The sequence below is a fragment of the Dicentrarchus labrax genome, unplaced genomic scaffold (assembly GCF_905237075.1).
Source record: "Dicentrarchus labrax unplaced genomic scaffold, dlabrax2021, whole genome shotgun sequence".
NCBI classification, from domain to species: Eukaryota; Metazoa; Chordata; class Actinopteri; family Moronidae; genus Dicentrarchus; species Dicentrarchus labrax.
The window spans coordinates 21,724,530-21,747,418 of NW_026136720.1; the positions used below are offsets into that span (position 1 = coordinate 21,724,530).

Consider the following 22,889-nt stretch of genomic DNA (forward strand, 5'->3'; position numbering starts at 1 on the left):
GGCACAGACTGGTTTCCTTGGTTCCTGAGTTTTGATTCTGTATTCTTATCTACTGAGACTTAACTATAGTGTGAATTCAATGCAGTTTGATTATTCCAAGCAATTACCGAGTGATAGGAAAGTGATACACAAGGATAAAATGGCGTTTAATCCAATTCATAATAATAGGAATACATAAAAAACCCAATCCCCAAAAATTAAAAGCCATCAGAGTGAAATGATCATTATTGCTGTTTTGGAAATTTTCCAAAGCCAGTTAACCAACTATCATCTGTTCTTACCAGATGTGAGCTGAAGCGGTTTTAAGTGCGACCAAGTGATATGTTGAAATCTCATCTCATTTTGGCCACATTGAGGCTAAATAAACAATTGTTTTCTTGATTAATAGTTTGATCTACAAAATGTCAGAAAATAGTGAAAACATCCCTTCACAATTTCCCAGAGCCCAAGAGGACGTCTTGAAATTTCTTGTTTTCTCAGACAAACTGTCCAAAACCCAAAGGCAATTGATTTACTCTCATAAAAATATAGCGAATATCACATTTGAGAAGCTGGAATGAGTACATTTTGGCTTTAAAAAATTACTTAATTATCATCATTTAAGAGAAAACAAATAATGGATATTTAATATTTTCTTTTTTCTCTGAACCTTTATGCTTTAAAGATAAAAGTTAATTAAGTGAAGTACTGTACAAAAACACAGTATTTAGTGGAAAAGTTTCAGCTCAATTTCTCCAATTTATGAAAGACATACCCTGTGATTTTCTCGATTAACATGCTCAGTATCCCTCATTTTGACACATGGCTGTCAAAATCAGTTGAGCTGGAAACTTGGCTTGTTAAGCGTCAGTGATCAATTTCTCCCACTTCCTTCGAGTCAAGAGTCCTCCTCGGTTTGTCATAGAAAATCTGATTTCAATCAACATGATGTTATCGCCTCTCTCACTCCATTTCAGGCTTTATTTCTTTTCCCTCCTCTCACTTATCCCTCTCTGTTTTTTGGCCAAGGCACAAGTTATTTTAAAAAGTAATATGCTTCCTCATCATTTCTGGGCTATTTCAAGAGACATTCACACCACCCCAAAATTGGTAGGACAATTCTGCATATTGTGTTGAGCTATGAAAGCACTTTTAGACAGATAGCCCAGCACCACTTGAGCCACCAAAGAATGAAAATTGTGGTCATAAGAAAAATAATTTTGGCTGCTGTCTTTCATTTTTCCCTGCGGCAGTTTCTAATCAACTCAGATGGAGTCCATCAAACTTTGAACAGTGGTGGGTCAGCTGTGGATCGGGTTTGGTTTTCTTTGGGGAGTTTTTTTTTTCCTTTTCTTTTTTCTGGGAGCTGGAAAAGTAAATTGTTAAAATGTGATGGTGAGGTGTTGCCGCCCTGTCATTTCAGAGGTCTGCACACATATGGATATTGTGGAAATGCACACACTAATCTCATAATATTGATATATTTGAGTCCCTCCAAGAGCAGAACTTAAAAAAAGGAAATAACTGTTGAGAGATTTGTCACTTTCTAAAGTCTTTCCAAAGTGCTGAGGCACTACAAAATGACATATTTCAACATTTCAACAAAGTCGGTGGGAGCAGACACTTACCAGTGAGAATTTGCAGACTTGAATGTAGAGCTGTGTAACTTCTGCCTCTGTAACAGTGACCTCACATCCTGAGTTGTGCTTGTAACTCTCCAGATAGGCTGTCAGCCAGTCCCTCTGCAGCTCCCGGCTCGGGTAGAGGCTGTAGTTAACATCATTCACACCTTGAAAACAAAACATGCACATACGCACGTGTTAGTCGAACTACTGTCAGTGTTAAAATTGAATACAATGCTTATACTGAGTGATAGTTTTGAAGATTTGCCATAGAGCTACATCAGCTTAACTCTTCAGTTAACACTTGTCAGTTCATGATAAATTCTTTCAATTATTTATCCCCATCAGTGAACATTAAGTTATAATATATATAATATATAATTTATAAAGAGGCACAGAAACTGGAGGCACCTTCCTGCCGTTTTAAATAATTTTTTTAAATAAATATAGTGCAGACAAAAAAGGAAACATTGTGTGGACACAATTGACAGCATGTCAGAAAATTGTGAAAAATAACCTTCCCAGTTTTGATATTACATATACTGTCAGTGGTTTACATAAGTACATTTACTAATGTACTTAAGTACAAATTTGAGGAATTAGTATCTCCATTTTATACCACTTTATACTTCTAATCTACTCTACCTTAGAAGGAAACATTGTACTTTTTACTACTTTAAAATCAAGAGTTTATATAGGAAACTTTAACATTAGTTTATATAATATGATTCATAGTTATAGATAAAACCCATCAACAGTATTTGATATAGTTCAAATGATCTCCACTCTAATACTCACAGGGGCCATTGTTCTGCATTAACTTTAATTAATGAATTTTTCATACTTAAAGTAGATTTGCATATATTTAATGCATAACTTAGACTTATAAGAGAGTATTTTTACAGTGTGGTATTAGCTTTACTTAAGTAAAGGCCCTGAATACCTCATCCACCGCTGTATACTGTGTATTTGATTGTACACAGTACCAGAAAGCAGAAGCATGGAGATGTTATGACTTGCTTCAGATGAAAATTGATTTGAAACTCTTTGTCAAATCTGCATGATGCAAATTAAGGAAAAGTAGATCCAGTTTTAATAATTGACTGCATTTTAGCTGTATCTATTAACAGGAGAATGTGAAATGAAACAGGGCTTTATATGTTGTCACTATTAAGCCTTAGCAATTTAACATATTTGTGCATGACATTAGACTCAAATCTAGCCACAGTTTGGCATCATGATAATTTCGGTTAAATCAAAATTGCACAACACAGCTATATATCAGACACCATTTCACTTACAATCATTTGGAGTTGGCAAGTGTTAACATGAAAGCTGACACAATATGGTTCCTCAATTGTAAAAGTGTTAAATTGATGATTTTTCCACAAATGTTCAAATTAACCCTGTCAAGCTTTGCTGTGACACAGCTGGCACATCAAGCCACTTCTTATCTCCACACTGATTACAACCATTTGTCTTGGCCGCTTCAGAAGAAGGACATAGTTTCATGGTATATAATGGCAGAAAGATAAATGATATAATAGTCAAAGAGACAGCACAAACTGGACAATGATTCTGCACATCACATACCGTATATACAACTCCTACTTCTCTCGATATTCCACATTAGGCAATCTTATATGTTCTGGCCGTGGAAAAGGTTTGGAAATTGAAAACTAGTTTTCATCACAACACATACCTACCAGCAAATTCATTGAAGTGATTGCCAATATCGAAGGCCTGGTAGTTGTAATCGGCGTATTCGTAGTCAATGAATTTAACCATTCCTGGTGGAGGAGGAGAGGGAAAGCAGCAGCAGTTACCAGGACAACATGACAAACACATCTTAGACTCTCCCTCCTTTTATTGAAAGTACAGAACCTTGTGAGAGTCAAAGGAACAAAGAGTCTCTTTTGACTGAGAGTCACCCTTGGCATCCTTGTAAAATATGTGAGAGAAATATAATCATAAAAAATAAATACTACAAATGAGGTAAGATAAAATGGAAACACATTTTCAGCAGTTCAAAGGTTTTCTTCTGTATGTTAAAGAAAGGGAAGCAGCATGAAGACTCTAGCTGCATTATTTCAAGCCGATGAAAAGAAAAACATTAATCTATTCCAACATTAGCTGCAGTAACAAACTCTTCAATCACAAGGCTGCAGTTAAAGAATTTAGCATAAGTCAGTCTTTTGGTTTTGTTGCTTCTGCTACATGTCCACGTAAAAATAATTCAAAACTAGCTTTAAGCATTATATCCAATAATGTTTTACAGTGTCAGTGATGTGCATGGCTGTTCCTCACCCTCTTCCTGGTTGTAGATTATGTTTTTTGTCAGAAGGTCGTTATGGCAGAGCACAATTGGTGAGTCAAGCTGTGAGAGGTGTCTTTTCAATGACTCCATTTCAGCTGACAAAGTCTCAAAGCTGGGAACCTCTCGTAGAGCCACAGTACTGTAAGAGGTAAAACCACTGAAATTACTTTTTTTTTCTTAATGGAGAAGGCAAGGTTGTCACTCCAACATTTGAGGAATGTTTCATTCATTTTAATGACTCTGATTCACAACTGTGCCAGGCAACTTGGCACATTGGCAGCCAAAGTTTAACACCCAAGAGTCGCTTAAGGTGATGTCAGTAAACTGCACACACCACAAAAACAATGAGTTTCAGTTTGGAAAACAGAGTCAGTCTAAGTGGGAACATTTGTCTTCATCACACACCATTTTTGCGATTTAGACTCAAAAGGCAGGTGTCATAAGGCAAAAATCCATTAAAGGGGTTAAATTAAAAGGCAGTTTGCACATTTAAACCCCTGCTTACTTACATCTCCAGCTTTAGTTTAACTGCAACCCTGATGGCTTAAGTGTGGGCTATAAAACAGTGAAAAAAAATACTCCATTACAAGTAAAAACACTGTATTCAAAATCTAACTAAGTACAGAAGTATTATCAACAGAGTGTGTGTCAAAAGTAAAAAAAAAGTTAAAGTACTTGTTTTGCAGACAAATGGCAGCTATGATTATTACATTGTTACTGATGCATTAAGTAGGAAGTAACATATTGCTGTTGTTTTTGGTCAAGCTGGAGCTAATTTTAACCTGTAACAGTATATCATATTTTATAAAAATGAGCATATGTTTTGTTAGTAGAAGTTCAAAGTAAATCAAAATATAAGTCCTCAAGTACAAGAAGAAACATTTTAGCACCGTATGAAGTGTGCCTCATTGTAAAGTGGTACTATTCTACTTTTTGCTAACTACTTCTTCAAATGTTCTTTTAAGGAATCAATTAACCCAAAATCTCCCGTTACACATGGTGACTCACCTTCCTTTGAGAATTGTTCACCCAAAAAGAATTTGATTTGCCTGGATTTCAGCAGAGTTAGTGTCCTGTTGTTCACAGTAAATGCCGTTTCAGAGGCAAAATGAAAAACTCTGACTCCTTGCTGTTCTTTCAAAGGATAATGTTTGAAATTAAAAATCCTGGATTTGATCATAAAAACTATGCTGCTTACACAAGTCTTAAAATCAAAAAATTCCATGAGTTGATAATGGGTGTTTTGGACATTTGACAAAAATAGTATTATATAAAGATTGTGCGTGGGAGCAAAAGGGACACAAATCTGAACTAAACTTGTACAAATGAAGGGAAAACAAGATTTGTATGGCACATTTGTCGGAGGGGGCAAGAAAGTTTGCTGAAAGAATGCAGATATGGAAGACAAACTTTGTCATGAACTCCACACTTTTCTTCTAGGAGCAACATGTTTGTAAACTGAAGCTGTTCCTCGCTGAGAGGTTACATGCCTTGTTTTTCACTCTGTTGATTACTCCATCTATCAAAGAAGGCACTAATGTCCTGGACGTCAGTGCAAAATGCACCTGGAATAAATGCTGCGCAAGCAACCGTCTCCTAATTAATTTTCGTGTTTCCTTTTCAGTCGTCAGGCCATGATAAGAGGGTAATTTAAACAGTATAATTTAAATACCTATTTATTCAAAGGGGAACAAACAGATGCTCAGGTATTATACACACTTGCAGACATTATTTAGTGAGGCCTGTTAGGAACGCACAATAAAAGCAGAGGAGCAGAGCCTTGTTTACAGAGGCTCTGCTGCTTTCTAAAAGTCCTCCTACAAATCCTCGTCAATAAAACTCATTTTTGTATATTATCTTCAAGGAAGGGTTGACTGAATAAAAGCACGCTGAGACCTAAACTATCCATCTGTGTACCTGCAAGCAAGTATGCAAATATATACATATATTCTTTTTAAAATAGCTCTTTCCTGCTTAAGTTTGGGCCTTTTGTTATATTTTACTTACAAAAATTGCAGGCCTAGAATATATCTGTCAGAGTGTTTGATTCACATCTACTTGTCTAAGAAATCTTTCTGTTATTTAAAATCGGCCCCCTCTGACATGCATAATTTATCTATCTCCTCTCTAATGTGAATTAAAACACCAGTTCAATGGTGAATCACCCTGATTCCTTTTCTACCCATCCATTTCTATAACTTAACAAACTGACTTTATCATAGAAACCCACGATTACTCAGAGTCAAAAGCTAAATGAAAGACTTCCATTGACTTTAAATGGAAACCTGTCGTCTTGCCATCAGATCTTTTCCTCTCTCTTTTCTTCTCATGAGAAACAGTATGTCAAGTACATTCGCCTCCTGCTCCTTGTTAAGTCTCTGTAAGGTAATTAGTGGAATTTCCTCCTCTGGCGCTTCATTATCAATGTGCCTTATTTACATATGATTTCAAACACCAGCCGAGCACTGCTGATTTTTTTCTCGTTTTTTTTTCTTTTTGCAGTTTATGCGAATCATGGGAGTAGCAGGGGGCCTTTTGGGGAAGAAAACGTTGCACTCTGGCTTTCCATTGCTCTTCTCTCTTCTCTTTTCTCTCCCATCTCTGACTTCTATGTGCACTCTCTCTCCGAACCTTGCAGCTGCAGCAGCCTCTTTCGCTCTCTCTCTCTTCTTCTCTGTATCTGTATCTCTCTCTTTGCACAGCGGGTGGCTTGAGAGCTGAAGACCTCCTCTGCAGGTGCAGCCTCTTCCTGCTCTCTCTCTGCCTTTCTTTTACCATTTCCTCTGAAGATCACATTCATACCAGCACTCATACTAGCACTCATACATTCTCAAGTACAAAAGTTTATCTGATGCCTGTTTAAAATCCCTTTTGCCTTTTTTAAATTCTTGGTCTTCTCTATCTCTGCTTCTGTGTGTGTGAGTGTGTGTCACACATACACTCAAGAGACCAGTGAATATGCAAACAGACACCATTGACATGGTTTATCATAGACATACATTTTAATCATAAATTAACCTCTTAAATCTCTTATATCTCAAATCTCCTAAATTATGCTGTAGCATTCCTTCCATCACTTCATCATACTTTTCTAACACTCTTTATTATTATATGCAAACTATTGATATTTTCCTAAACATTTTGAGCTGTTCTGTTTTTGAGCAGCAGTTGAAGGTGTCAAGCTCCTCAGTCACACAAATGTCTCACAATATAGCACCATCTATTGGGAGTCTAAATGTGGTGCAGTCTCCTTCTGTAGACTGCTGTGTGTTATATCCTCATTTATCCATACACTTATCCCTTTTGGTATCACATTAGCACAAAATAGCACATTGTACAAATTAGGAGTTGTATAACAAAATGTGATACTCATCCGATCTGTCTAAAAGGTTAAGTGGAAAAATAGGGTTAAACATAAAAGTAGACGTTAATCCAGTCAAAATCCTTGGTTAATAAAATACAACTCGTTGATCAATGGATCTCAAATAATAGTCCCCTACTTATCTGCGCTCCATTTCACTCTATGTGCATTACCTTTCATTGTATCATTGTATGTTGGATGAAATAAATGTTCACTTAACTGTTGGAGGTGAAATTAAAAGTGTCAAATTCAAAGATTAGACTAAATCAATATTTCTTTCAGCTCAGTGGAGGTACTTCAGTGTTGTTTTAATGCATTCTAGGTGGCCATATTTACTAAATGGATGTCTGTCTATTTAATTATGTTTGTGAGCCCACAATGTTATGCTATGTATCATTACATTCACAGGTCTTTATGAAATACTAAACTTGCATTTCGAAACCAGACACTGGCTATAGATTAGGTTTTTATTTCTCATTTTCAGGTGATTATACACTTTGTTACACACTGGACCTATAACTGACATATTATGTTAAAACTGTAAATTTCAAATAAGTAGCCCTGTTAAAATAATAATATCCTCAATGTCACCATGTGTAAAGGGCCAATTTAGGTTAATTGATTTCTTAGCAAAGTTCAACAGCAAAAACATAATGTTACCACTTTACAATGAGGCACACTGTTTGTCTCTTCTTTAACTAGCTTGTTAATAATTAAGAAGGACTCCTTCCATGTTGCATTTCTTAAAACTATCCATGCCCAGTGGTGGTGTCATTATCACATACACTAAACATATTGTTTTATAACATGCATTTAGAAAAAAAAATGAATTAGTTTCTTATAATAGAAATGTGTAGACTGTTAAATGAAGGATATATTTTAAACACCAAGACACTTCCAAAATAACTAACAAGTGAAAAAAAGGAAAGAAAATAGTAGATTGGGCTGACTGATAGAAGTGCCCTAAAAAGGATTTTTTTTATAGCCGCCGAACCAGAAAATACAAGACTTCGAATAAGAATAGTTGCCTGTGTCTTGTCTTCCTGATGACAAAGAGGAGAAGTCACACTTGTTTTCTCCTACATCTGAATGCAGGAAGCTAAAACGTCTTATCATAAAAGACTGCCTCCTTCACAGTCTCTTTCTTTAATGGATGACTGACTCCAGTGCCAAATGCCTTTGCCCACATGATAAAACACAAAGAAAAAACTCAAGTTGTTCAAAAGCAACTGAGAGACTCTGGGTTTTCCAGCTTTAGTTTGTGTGGACTTCCGACCCCTTCGTAGCAAACATAAACAAGGTTGAACGTTTGACCGATAAGGGAGAGCTCTGCAGGAAGCTTGCGGCCGAGCTCTGTTTCTCTGTAGTGTCTGGAAGCCCCCTCTCACCTCTCACCCCATGACCCCTGTCAGAGATAACGCAATGTCATTGCCACAGAGGCCACTCCCCCACCTCCTCCCTCTGACCAATGACAGCTCACACCGATGGACTCTAGCTACATGCTGAGGGAGGTGAGCGTGCCAATGCCATTCAAGCGCTGACTATTCACTGTGGGCAGGTTTGAGAAATGTACATTTGACACGTGGGAAAATGATAAGGCATCAGTGGAAGTGCTGCTGCCTAAAAGATAAAGATGTGGAAAATGTTGCTGGTTTCAATCAAAGGGATGAATGCAAAAATCTACCACTGAGGTAGCGTCCCAGCACCAGCTCAATGTGTAGTAGTAGTAATTTTCAGTGTAGCTCAGTGTTTCTTAAACTTTTTACACATTATATTACCTCAGAAAATATGAGGCTCTCCAAGTACCACCATTATGAGCAATGTTAAAATGCAGTAATGTGGGCCAACCATAATCCGCCACAGACAGTCCACACAGCAGGCAGGTTTATCGCTAATGAGAAGATTGTTTATTGTTGACTGATGTTGAATCCTACATGGAACCGGATCAAGAACCAGAGCTAATATGGTGGAAAAGAAGTACTCCTGCACTTCTGTTCCTAGAAGTTCCCATTTGGAGCCATGGTGGCAGTGTTGTTGGACTGTTCACTTACCTCCACTGACTGTTACGCTCAACTAAACATTCCTTGGCCAAGATAACACCGGTTTGCCGACTGTGCACAACAAGTCACTGACAAATTGATTCTCCAGACTTGAGTAATGCGTGTTACATACTCTATGACCCTTTGCTGCTGCTCAAAGGATAAATGTGAAAAGCTGTGGTTGCATTATAAATAAACACATTTTCAGAAAGTAAATATGTTCAGATGACTACTGTATATCTAAAACACATTTTGTCAAAATGTTGTACCTTTTTGTGCACCGCTGCTCAGCCGCGCTGCTGTTGATGCTGCTTTGCACCAGTGTGAGAAAGTGGGACATTTTTGTCCAGAGTAGAGGCTCAACATGCAGACCACGATTTGGCTGGATAGAGTGGATTCTCCCCATCTCTGCTGCGATCAATCTGTGGAGAGAAAACATTTTCTTAGATGAGCCTTGCTGAAACTGTTATTGCAGCCATCAGCAGAATAGAAACACAACTCCCTTTCCATTTACTCTTATCTAGTTCTTCTTTTCAAAAAATGGACAGTGTTGCATTCGTGACCTTTTGACTACTTGAGTGCTGATTCTCTCGGCTTCTTAGTGGTGACATAAAGTTTTCTGGGTATTCCCCACAGAGGGTATCAGGCAGAGCAAGGTGATTAATGTGTATTGTGGCCCTGGCTGTGTAGCCCTGGCTGGCTGTGTTGTGTCCTACTGCCCTGTCGAGAGAATAATGATGCTAGCCTGTTATCATGAGGAGGATGAATGACAAAGGGGGCACGACTAAACAATATTGCTCAACATGAAACATGACTCAACAGAAATAATAAAAAAATCATCTGCCTCAGCACTATCGAAATGCTCAACATAAATACACACACACACACACACACACACACACACACACACACACACACACACACACACACACACACACACACACACAACCTGTTGAATTCATACAGTGTGACCACTGAATAGAACTGAAAATATCAGCATCATTTCGCTATTTTTATATTTTCTATGACACTGATGTATGCTACTTACATTTAGCCTGTGGTAACTGATATCACCACGGACGAGTTTGTAGGATTAAGTGGCTTTATGAAACTAGTGGTGCACTAAACCTTCCCCTTCCGAACATGTAGAACAAACTACGGTGGCCACAAAACCCCACAAAAAACAAGAAAGGCCTTGTCTAGAGCCAGTGTTTGGTTGTCCGTTCTGGGCTACTGTAGAAACATGTCACCTCAACATGGTGGACTCCATAGAAGAGCTCCTTCAGTGGATTAAAATGGCTCATTCTAAGGTAACGAAAACACAACAATTATTAATTTCAGGTGATTATACACTATATTACACACTGGACATTAAACTTATATATATTTTGACGTATAAAATTGTCATTTCAAATAAGTAGCCCTGTTAAAATAATAAATTACACAATGCTACATTATTACATTCACAGGTCATACACTAAACATAGTGTTTTATAACGTGCATTTGGAAAATATTAGTTTCTTTATACAGCAAGACATTTCTGAATAAATAAGCTTTTTAAACTGTATTAAATGTTAGTGAATGTTCAAATGTGTTTTTTTTTCTGTCAATCAATCCGAGTTTTATGATATGTCATAAAAAAATAAATGCATTCAACGTCTAATTATTTGGACAACTACAGTAAAAAAACTGTAATTTTCAGGCAAACTTTGCGGCTAAGTCTCAGTTTTTGAAAAAGTTTGAAAGCTGTTCTGGCAGAGACCTGTAGATGGAGGGCTGCCGGAGCAGCTCATCATCTAGAACTGTTCCCCGAACAAACTCGTAGCAGATGCCATTTTGGAAGCTGCAGTAGATCTGTGGACCACACCCGTGGGCATGGAAGACCTGGAACATTTCCACCTCCCGCTCCCTGTTCACGTAGAGTTCTGTCATTCTGCCATACAGTCGCACCAGAACACAACCAGGTTCCTGGAGAGAGCCAACGTAGCAGCCAATCAGCTGGTTGGTGATGCCCTCTGTGAATCTCTGATATGAAATTAAATCAAAAGGGAAATTAACTCAAAAAAAAAGTACAGCTTGGACTTTTCAGGTAAAACAAAGCAGACACACTGTCAGTTAATTACAGTGAATTTTCACTGTAAGTGACGTACGGTGTTCAACATCTCAGTCCATAGTGCTGATTTTTTAAGAACCTAATTTGGTGCATATGTGTAACTTTACAGATTACAACTGTGACTGTGTTCTTGTAAAAGAAGCAGACATTTCTTTATAACAGCATTTATGATATTACTGACATGTGGACAATATAATAACAGCGTGCTCTAGCCTTTGTAAAGCCACAAATTGCTCCCAATGCTGTGCAACCGATGTGTGAGTGTGTGTGAAGAGTACTACTCAATACTGCAAGTAAAAGTCCCACTTGTGAAGGTAGAAAGTGTAGGTAATTTTTGTAATAATAATAATTATAATAATATATTTATAATAGAATTAATTCAATTCTCTGCCAGATGTACTCTGCTGTTTGCACTGTTTAATGGGAAAGTGGAGGCTACAGGGTACATACTGTGTGGGAGGTGAGTGTTCAATACAGTCTCAACAATGTTTTGCTCCAGCAGCCACCTAACAGGTAAATCTGGCCATAATAATGTGACAGGCAATTAACAAAAAAGTAAACTGTAATCAAGACAAAAACCCAGATTTATGTGGCTTAATGTCAAGATATCATCTGATGTGAAAAGCGCAAAAGAAAGGAAAAAATAAGATTTATTTTGTTCTCTGTTAAATTTTTGGTGTCAAATTTAACAAATTAATTTATGTAATTTAAAAAAAGAACATGTTAAAAATAGTAATAATAATTTAATGATCTGTTATGGCCACAATTTAGGCAATCTCTTTTTCAATGAAAAAATAAACAATTTATTGATTTCTAATCTACTTTTAGATATTTATATTCAAGGTTTTACTAATGTGCCACAATACTGTTTTTGAGTTCAAATATAGGAATTAGGGGGCTTTTCCAAGCAAATGTTGATATATGTGATTGCTTTCAATTAAATCAGCATTTATTTCTGCCACCCCTTAATGACTCAACCTTTTTGCCACTGCATATTTTTCTAGATCTTCCCCTGGTATTCAGAAAAAACACAAAAGTAGCAGGTATATACAGCACATGAAACAGTAGGTACATACAGATATGTTAAAGATGTACAGCTGTAGAGAGCTAAAGCCTGAACATGTTGATGTTAAAGATCACACGTGCAGCACACCCTGTACTGCTCTGGTTGTGTACACAACAATACCACAGTGACCACTGTTTGCCTGCAAAGGCCTCATCGGACATTTGTTGTCATTCAGTGGTTTCTCAAAGTCTTTCATTCTCTGTTACAGTCCCCAAAGCACTTTCTGAGCCTCAGATGGGCCCACATTTTTTATCTATCTAGATGGAAAGTGAACAAACATGCCCACCTTGACATCTAATCAAGTATTTATACAGTGGATGGAGGGAAAGGATATTTTTATACTGGCTTTGACATTGTTATCAAACCCCTTTTGTCTCTGATTTGCATATATTATTATTTGATATAATTCATTAATTGTCATTTCAAAACTTACTATTTAGAACACTTCCTAAACTTTCTGAACACATAATGCTAAACTGCTTTTATACAAAGCATGCTAAAACATAAAAAAATATAAAAGATATAAAATCATGCAAAATACTGCACATGCATTTGTATTTTTACCGTTCCAGCTTTTCTCTTAAAGGTCCAGTGTGTAGGATTTAGTGACATCTAGCAGTGTAGTTGCAGGTTACAACTCCCTCACTTCACCCTTCCCTACCAAGTGCAAATTAGTAGTGGCTGTGAAAGTGACAGCCCAATCTAGAACCAGTGTTTGGTTTGTCTGTGCTGGACTACTGTAAAAACATGGTGGTTCAACATGGCAGCCTCCACATAAGGTGACTCATGGTGTCTGTTGATAAAAAAAAAGCTCATTCTAAGGTAACAAAACACAGCAATTCTTATTTTCAGGTGATTATACACTAATGAAAACATACCTATGAATATTATATTCCATTTCTGCCAGTATATCCTCCTAAATGTTACTGGATCTGTAATCTATAATATATTTTCTTTTTAGTCTCTTTGTAATAATTTAAGTTCTTTTAGGTGAAGAGCTTTGAAATAGTCTCTGCCAAGTGCTTTTGTTTTTAATTAATTGTAAAGTTAATGTGTAGGCACTGAAATTGCCTCAACTTGCATCACTTTGAGTTTGATCTATTTTTTAATTTGTCTGTCACCAAAGAGAGTAAAACAGATACAAAGATAAAATACAAGATACAGAAAGTAATTTGAAATAAGAACTCTCACATACAGTGCAGTTAAAAGCACAGGTGTAACAGTAGTAACGAATTGTCTTTCAGTGCAGTCTGTCTACTGAACACAATACATCATTAAAGGGAGTGATCTGAGGGCTGAACGCAAACATCTACTCCTTTGTGTACATTACTGGACCTGGTGTAGATGGAGAGGTCACCCACCCAATGTGCTGTCACCTAACAAACATAAACCCAATTTCTCTGAAAGATTGGACCTTGTGTTTGCACATGGGACCAGAATGGTATTTCTCTGTTCTGACAACATTATTCATCTCTTCCCAGGGTTAAAAAAAAATAAAATAGACTTTTGTTGTCCACTTACCTTGGCTTTTCTGCTGGTTTTATTTGTTTAAGGTGTCTTTCTGTATAGTCCAGTGTTTTTTTTCTCCAACCCCCAACTCTAAAACAATGTTATATTTTATCATCTTATGTGCTTTTGATTTGGCTTTTCCATATATTGATTTAATTTTGAAAAAATTGAAAACATGTACTGTAAGTAATATCTGTAAATGTTAAAATATGTATGTATATATAATATATTTTGATTTAAAACTAACTCTTTAGCAGAAACTGTGAACACAAGTCAGTCATCATAATTCATCATCTTACAGCCCCTTTTTTAATTTTTTAGCTCCTCCCAAAAAACTTGTATACCTACACTTTTACTACAAATGTATTATGCATTTGCATTAGTGGAGTTTGGAGGTTTGTCTAGCTTTCCCATTCCCATCCAAAAATCCATCTTGCCAGGCTTCAAGCTACACACTTCTGTCGGAACTACAGTGGTAACATGCCAATCAGCATCCTATGAGGAACTACTGGTAGCTACAGCATTCAATAATAACATTAGCAGCTGCATAAGAGGTTAGCGTAGATGTTGCTAGCATCAGTTATACCAGAACTTGAGAGTATTGTTTGATGGAAGAGAAAAAGAAGAGCAAGCACTTGCACCGAAGGCTTTTCTTGAAGGAAAAGATGTTTTCTCTCTTCTCCCAACTGACTTCGGTAAGAGTTTGACTACATTATATGGTTAATTGATCGAATTGGTTGAAGTTAGATGGTGATGGACAGATGGTTCATCCAATCACCTGCCAACTGTTTGTTTGAAAGTGCCTTCCCTTTTCCAAATAGTTTCCGACGACAACTTCCCAGACGGATCTGTGTAACAAACCATCTGGCACAGTCATGTTACTTAACTCTGACCCGACTGACTTTCTCTTTACATAAAGGTGCCAACAGCAGTGTAATAAATGGTGAGCACAGGATCCACATCGAAATGTATCTGCTTCAGACAACCATCCTATAGTAAAATCAATGTAGAGATGCAATCATGGTAAATGTTCTTGCTCAGGACACTTTGACATGCAGCGGGAGGAACCAGGGATCAAACCGCCAACCTTTTGCTTGGTGGATGACCTGCTCTACCTCTTGAGCCACAGCTGCCCAGCATGGACAACTGACTCTGTATATTGAGATGTAATGCTGTTTTATGTGGATAGTAATTACCCCAGAGACACAAACATCCACTTGCCTTCATCTGAATGTCCTGTGCTTTCCAATGAGGACGAAGTCTTCTCAGGATGTCCAGGATTCCACAACGAGGTTCCAGCTGATCAATATGGATGTCTACATGGAGAAGCTGATTCCGAGCACCACCAGGCCCACTGTCCATTTTTAACAAAGCAGATCTGAAGTACTTTTTGAGAATTTAGATCTCAGAAGAGATTTTACCTTGAAAAATATTGAGGTCCAGAATTTGTTCAGAAACATTCAGACTAAAGTCCTACTGTGTTCTAAGACCAGCTGAGATCCAGACCCAACAGTTCATCGAAACATCATCCAAACAAACTTAAAAGGGGAAGACATAAGAGACAGAGGTCTACGATCTGCTCTGTCAGAGCAATTCAAGAACCATCAGTGCTATCTGGAGGTCACTGCAATTGTTCACTTGTGTGTCCAGTGACTCAGCAGCCTACCTTGCTTATCAGGGGCCAATGTTCCTATGGGCATCTTCATCCCCACTGTTGCAGAGTTTACATATTAACCACGGGTTTGAGCCCTGCTACAGGCACCTGTAGTGTTAAACAGAATTCAATGAGAAAACATTTTGATTTGATTTTGATTTTGAAGCTCTGTAATGAAGCATGATGATTAAAGTTTTGCTTCATTAAACCAGACCATATTTTACTTCTAACTAGTTATACATTTAACCATAACCATAAATTAAGTAACCTAAAAAAAATTTACTTGAAATTACTACTTAAATAAAACATTTTTTTTAAGTTTTAAGTGTTCAATGAATTGCAACACAGACCTAAATATCTGCATTTAATTAATTTTTCATTAGTAGAACCACTCAGATGTCAGTCTGTGCTATCAGCCACAAAGATGTGACACTCGCACTGCATATTTTCTCTCGTGAGACTGAGCTCTCTTTGCTGTCAGTTTCAGCACAGCTCTCTGATACCTGATGCCACACCACGCTGCTCTAACATTAAAACTGAGCAGGCTGCAAACGTCACTGCAGCAAGTCCCAATGCAGAAATTAGGTTACAGTTTACTTTGTTGAAGATCATTTAAGCTAAAAAGTAGGCATGCGACAAAAATCAACCCAATATGATGACTTATGATTCTCCAAATAATTTTCAGATGCATTACATTTGGCCTGTGTGCAGCAGCAAAGACTTTAAATGTCTATTGTCTAACCCAAGTCATCTTGTGATCTAGAGGACCCATTTAAATATCATACAATTAGTTCAGTCAAACATGACCTTTCATGCTAGTTCAATGCCATGGAACATTTCAACATGATCACTGTGTAAACACAAAACGAATTTCATAAACATTGGAGCAGCATGTTTTCAGTCTGTTAAATTATTTAGATGTTGGGCCAATGTTTACCATTTTGCATCATTACAGTAATTGCCTAGAAGTCACGAATGTGGTGATCATCTTGAACCGAATACTTTTGCAAGCTTTTAGACGCAAATGAAATTCACTTGCCATCAAAGAGCGTCTCATCATCAAAGATGTTGTGTATTGAAAGAGAGATGAGTGTCTCGATTAAAAATGTAAGGGTCAGGCAGTAGAATAGAGTAGTATAGAGTAGCAGAGTCAGTGTTTGTGTTACTGCATGTAACTCTCAAGTACAGCTGAACAAGAGGGCTGGTTGAAGAAGAGATGACACACACAATAACCCATGCATTCACAAATATACTGTTATGACACATCTCAGACAGATTCACTTACTGTATGTCTGGCTTCTCTTTTTTCATGTTGCTCATGATTGTTAATATGCAGACATTAACATTTGGGCCTTTGAGCCTTGAAAATTAATCATTTATGAAAGGATCAACAAAGTACCAGTTGTGTTGAGGGCAGCATGAAAGAGTAACAAAACTGAGTTAATATTGCTGGAGTTTCTCTTGACTGCTTGACATTGCCTGGATTATGGGTATTTTTCACTGTAGTCATTTAAGCAATAGAACCAGCTATTCAACAAAATGTGGAAATAAAATGAGAGGAAGGAGAATAGTAGAGGAGAGGATCACAACATTTAATAATCAGCTTTTCTTTCTTATGGAAACTGCTACAAACATTTCCAAGATTTCTGGATAAAGGATCAACTGGCACAAATAGTAATTCAAATGGTCACAACTTTCCATTTTTAAAGGATAAGGCTGGTGATATTCTGTATTTTATTCAACAAATCAACAAAAAAAAAATATTTTTGACTTTCCTACCCAGTCTGTGGCTATCAGCCCCAAGCCATTTGTTCAGAAAAAGACTGAATACAAATATAGTTTCATTTTTGAAAAGGTTTTTCCACTGATTAAGAGTCTGTTTCTCCAGTTCATTCAGAGTACTCAATTATTTAAGGGTAAACTCTTCAAGTGACCCTTCATAAAGAATTGTCAGATTGTTAACATTAGTTTAATACTAATACTACTTTAATATTTGGATGAGATGCCAATGAATATAGAATCTGTACACATGGCCAACTGAAAAAATAAAAAAGTACAAAAATTATTATTATTATTTATTATTATAATTATTATTATTATTATCACTATTATACTTGCATTCCAGATGTTTACAAAATGGCAAAAATAGGGGATTTTATCTACCACTTAGAGAAAATTTTCACTTCATCACACTTGATCAACTTGTTGTGTCTCGTCAAGTTTGTTAAGTTTAGTCATGTTAAGTGTTTCATGTTTAGTCCTTCCTGTTTTATTTTGTACTCATCTTTTCCTTCACTATTCAAATCCTGACTTCCTCCCTTTGTGTGATTTTCCCGCCTTTGTAATTGTCTGCCCCGCCCCTGATTGCTTTTACCTGTTCTCACTTACACATGATATAAATAGTCCTTGTCTCCCTTTGTCACTTCATCTTGTTCAGTAAGTCAGTGAGTATTGTCAAGTGTTGTAGTTCAGAGTCCAGGTTATTTCATGTGTCAATTGAAGTTTGACTTTTTGTTTGCGTTTTTTTGATATCCTCCTTGAGAGCGACTTGTTTGCATTTTGATATCCTCCTAGAGAGTGCCTTTTGTTTAATAAATATGTTTTTTTCCTGCAACTTCGTCTGTGCCAGAGTCGTGCATTTGGGTCCACCAATATTGTGTCAGAGGTCGTGACACAACTGTCTTAACAATTTCAAATGAATTTGTCCTTCACAGTGCAACACTTTATGCAATACAAAATACCTGGCTTCTTTCTTCTCCGGGCTTCCTGCTGTCTTTCAAAAGTTTTTGAAAAGAGAAAATTCCCTTTTATTACAAGGCAAACAGTTGTTGGTGTCCTTTATCAAACAGCTCTTTGAAGAGAAAAAGAGAGAGCTATGCAGACATTTAACCTTTTTATATAGTCTTACAATTGGGGCTGTCAAGGCCTTTCATTTGTGAAGTTCCTGTGGAAAAATCAGGGAGCTTGGACTCATTACATCTACCGGTACAGTATATTTATATTTCAGCTCCAATCAAAGCTAGCCAATATGCCATCCCTATGTATTTTCTCCTCTGAGCCCTGCCTCCCCACTATAATTTCCACCGACATTTTGTGTGCAAATGCAGTAATAGACACATTTATCACATCAAAAGGGATTCAATTTTCTTTTCAATCATCCACCGGTATGAATAGCGCCACATCCTCTGTGGCCAACAATGAGGGGCCATTACCGTGAGCCAAAGGATGGCTTCGCCTTCTCTATGCATTCAAGGGGAAAGTGTGTCAAACTGTTTGCCAACGTTTGTTCTAGGCAAATGGAGACTGCTTTCAGACAGGTTAGTATCCAATTTTATTGTCAGACAAATGTCATTTTTGTTTGGGGCCGCGGTAATCATTGGGCTCAGACACCGGTGTTCCTCGACAGTAAAGCCAGCAGTTAGTCCATTTAATACTCTAACTCTCATGTCAGTAGCAGATTGCCAAGTCCAGACATGACACCCGCTGTCTCTTCATTATGTGAAGAGGGTGACATGCAGGATTCAGGCCTCAGCCCTTAGGGAGACGGTGGGAGGCTAATTGCCAAAGACATTGTTGATCTACACGAGGAAAGAAAATACTTTGCAACTGCAATTAATTGTTCCCTTGCGCTGACAGATCAGAGATGTGGATGGGATATTTTCTGTCAGATTTTCTTTGCGGTGACGTGTCGCATGTCATGGCTTGGAGTAGCTGGAGGAGTGTTGTACTTGCAGTTACTGTACGTCATTTAACTGATGTTTACTGCTGTAGGTTTGTGAACTGAAAATCACTTCAGTCACTACTGCACAATAATACTACCAGTTGAGGGAGTTTTACTCCGAATTAATAATACCAAAATTAAACTTACAAATACATAGTTTTAATTTTGACAAATAGGTTCTGGGTTTTATATATATATATATATATATATATATATATAATAAATACAACATATATCAGACAGGTATAAATGAATCAAGTCCTGTACTTGTTTCCATCGTTGTCTCTGTTTATGTTGGCCAGAAATATGACAGGTACTCATTTAATGTTTGACATTAAGAAATGTCAGAAAATAGGAACTTATAAGACAAAACTAAATCAGAGGGTGTAATTGTAACTCACAGATTTATAAAATATATAAACTTTTAAGCAGGATGAGGAGTTTTTCCATCAGCTAACTAATTAGGTTTAAAATTGTTTAATCACTACTTTTTTGCCTTTAGTTGAATTCTGTGTTTTCTAATTAGTTTTAGTAAAAAATAAGCAAAAAAAAACCCTAAACATTTTAAGACTTATCAAAAGAGGCAAGTGTCATTAATGCGGAACAGTAAAATAAGTCATCCCCTGCAATATAAGTAAAGATTATGATATTTATATTTTTCATATTATTATACTCTGGATTGTGTATTTTGGACACACTGGACAAAAAAAGTTGAGGATGTGCATCTTTTTCCTAACTACTGTCACTCTGTACAAAATTGCTTATTGCAATAAACAAGTGAATAGTCTCGGATTTTTGCAGGATTTAGAACCCTAAATGCTTCTGAAGCATTGTTGACTTAATTCTATCAAACAAAGCATTTAAGGATGAGACTGTTGCCAGTATCGACAACACGCTCCTTTTGCAGAAAACGTCTCTGCTGAGTTTTCTGTCATCTCCTGCCACAGCTTATACACGCTACCTCATTGCCAAACCACCCGAGCCACAGCTGATGAGGTCATCCATGTAGCCAGCACCGGACGGGCCCTCAAAGCCCCGCTTAATCTGATATCATTGGCAGGGAGACGCTTAACCAGCTCCATCTCTCACCACACTATTTTAGGGCGTTCACCATCCAACAATGCTGTCTTGTCTTAGTCTGCATGGATTCTTAGGGCCCACTCGTAAAGTTAAATTGTACTCAATTTATATGTTTGAAGTCTATGGAGAGCTTGTGCTTGTGATACTGTTTGCAAGGAGCAGTGCTGGCGGTTGGGACAGAGTTTATTGAGCGTGGCAGCACGGTGGTAACGCTGAAACGATCTAGAAATGAAGAATGAGCCGCGAAACCATGTCAGCACATGAGGCGAGGTAGCCTATTTAACTTTTAATGTTAAGTAGAGTGTGTTCTAGTTGTGGTCTGGCTACCGAATTGTGTTGGAAATTGGGGAAATGAACAATAATTCTCTGGACTAAGACCCTGTAAACTGGAAAAAAAAAAAAACATTTCTTATTAATGACATATTGAAAATAATAAATAATGCAGTGTAAAGATGGTATGCAGTGATTTATTTGACTGCCTCATGTATTTTCAGGGGCCAAAATGAGCAAAAGCAGCTGCGGATAATATTTAAAATACATTATAGCTATAAGTATCCAGTCACATATGTTCATGTTCTGTCTTTCTCCATTAAATATGTATTGCAAGAGCTTGGGCCTCTGACCTTGGCTTGGGAGAGAGCTCGCATCATTTCATCTTGAAATAAAACGAGAGACTGCCAGCAATTATAGCATGTTAATTACATATTCACTTTCATCTGCTTGAAAAACACACAGATCTGCCCTCAATGCTGCTGTTGGGTCTCTTTTGATGGGGGGAAGAAAGCGCTGTACTGTATTTGAAAAACATCTGTCAAGTGCCCTGTCTAGTTAATATCTACTAGTCATTACCTGTTTTGGTTACAAGTGCTGCTCTTGTCTAATCTTGAAGCTTGAAGTTGGTAAGACATACCTGAAGAAAGTGGTGAATACTTGAAGGAATAGTACTGAAAATATAGTCCATCTTCACCTTGCATATACAAGACTGTAACATCTGCAAGCAAAACACACTCACACACACCTACACACACCTACACACACACACACACACACACACACACACACACAGAGAGAGAGAGAGAGAGAGAGAGAGAGAGAGAGAGAGAGAGAGAGAGTCACTCGCTTCTCCTCTTAAAGAAAGATCCTTTATTCTGTCTACAAGTGTATCTAATAGAGAAGGCCAGACCAGTGCTTCAGCGGCTGTTATAATTTCCCCTGTCAGGGTATGTGGGGAGGCGGTGGAGGGGTTCGACCAGCACTCTGCTCCCTTGCCCCCCCCCCGTCTGTGTGTCAGAGAGCAATTTACATAGAGATGGTACTGCCGCCATGTTAGATCATAGGGCAGCAGCGGAGAAACGGTGCGGCAGAGGAAGCAGCAGCATCAGCGCTCTCTGCTGAGCGGCTGCGGTGGACAACAGAGGCTTTTTACTGGGATGAATGGAATTAAGTCTGCATATAGCTATTTTACAGGGCAAGTGAAAGGAAAACAGAAAGAAAAATAAGCATCAGGGAGTTGTTAAAGGTACCCAATAAAAGATATTGAACACTGTATGGAAATGATTTTTTTTTTAGAGAGACAAAGATGAAAATTGTATATTCAAGGCAGTGCTGTTAGTATAGAATTTCACTTTAAGAATACAACTTTTTTAATACAGAGGTGAGGAGCTCAAATCAGAACCAAAAAGGCAAAAAGAGGTGCAAATTTTATCTAATCCTTTTTGTCACAAACTGAGCCTGATACTGACAATGATTTGATTCGAAAATTAAATGAATCTGTAAATGAACTGACATGTTAACTGAACAGTGAAGACATGATTTATTTTACATTTGAGTGCTGGCTTTTTTTCTATTTATGTTTTGGCAAAACCTTAGACAAACTGTTGCAGCAGAAAGGTGCTGGAATGCAAAAAAACAAAAACAAAAAAAAAAGCTTTTACTCACAGACCTTCCTCAGAACAACAAGGATGTTTTAATAATCTTTCCTTTGTATTTATGTTTTAAAAGGCTATTGAGCCACAGTGCAAATGTATTATGTCTCCTAGAAATGATCTTTTAATACTAATTTGTAACAGTACCTTTGATTTTGAAGGAACATAATTAGGCCTGAAATATGTTTTATCAACACTGTGAAGAAATGTTTTTAATAAACAACAGCTTACAGGTTTTATATTAATAAAGGTCAAACGTGACAGAAGTGATGTGTTTCTGTAACATTTTACAAAACCACAATAATTCCCTAACTTTAACCAAACCGACTCAGGATGTGAATCTCCGTCTCCGGTGTCAAAGTCCTGTACTTTGTGTGCCCACGCCACCACCTTCCCACTCGCTGACCTGTGTCAACAGGCTGACAATAGGCAGACATGGATGTCATTAATAAAAAACTGCTCCAAAATGACTTCTCTGTATAGATAAAAAAGAAATAATATT

General features: G+C 37.3%; 1 protein-coding gene and 1 long non-coding RNA gene across 4 annotated transcripts in view; one reads left to right on the forward strand and one right to left on the reverse strand.

Annotated features, from left to right (window-relative positions):
- Positions 1–15,691, reverse strand: part of LOC127352879 (ethanolamine kinase 1-like) — a 26,337-nt gene extending 10,646 nt beyond the window's left edge. The window contains exons 1-6 of one of the 3 annotated variants that reach the window (XM_051381663.1): positions 15,229–15,691; positions 11,082–11,344; positions 9,588–9,740; positions 3,909–4,057; positions 3,308–3,391; positions 1,608–1,768 (exon numbers count right to left, since the gene is read on the reverse strand). In XM_051381663.1, coding sequence (XP_051237623.1) covers positions 1,608–1,768; positions 3,308–3,391; positions 3,909–4,057; positions 9,588–9,740; positions 11,082–11,344; positions 15,229–15,369 — 951 coding nt within the window. In that variant the 5' untranslated portion in view covers positions 15,370–15,691. The remainder of the gene's footprint in view (positions 1–1,607; positions 1,769–3,307; positions 3,392–3,908; positions 4,058–9,587; positions 9,741–11,081; positions 11,345–15,228) is intronic. The other 2 variants (XM_051381664.1, XM_051381666.1) reach the window with 2 other exon arrangements.
- LOC127352880 (uncharacterized) lies at positions 14,561–18,275 on the forward strand. The gene is made up of 2 exons (XR_007881203.1): positions 14,561–14,702; positions 14,829–18,275. It is a non-coding gene; the product is annotated as an uncharacterized LOC127352880 (long non-coding RNA).
- Positions 18,276–22,889: the final 4,614 nt, after the last annotated feature.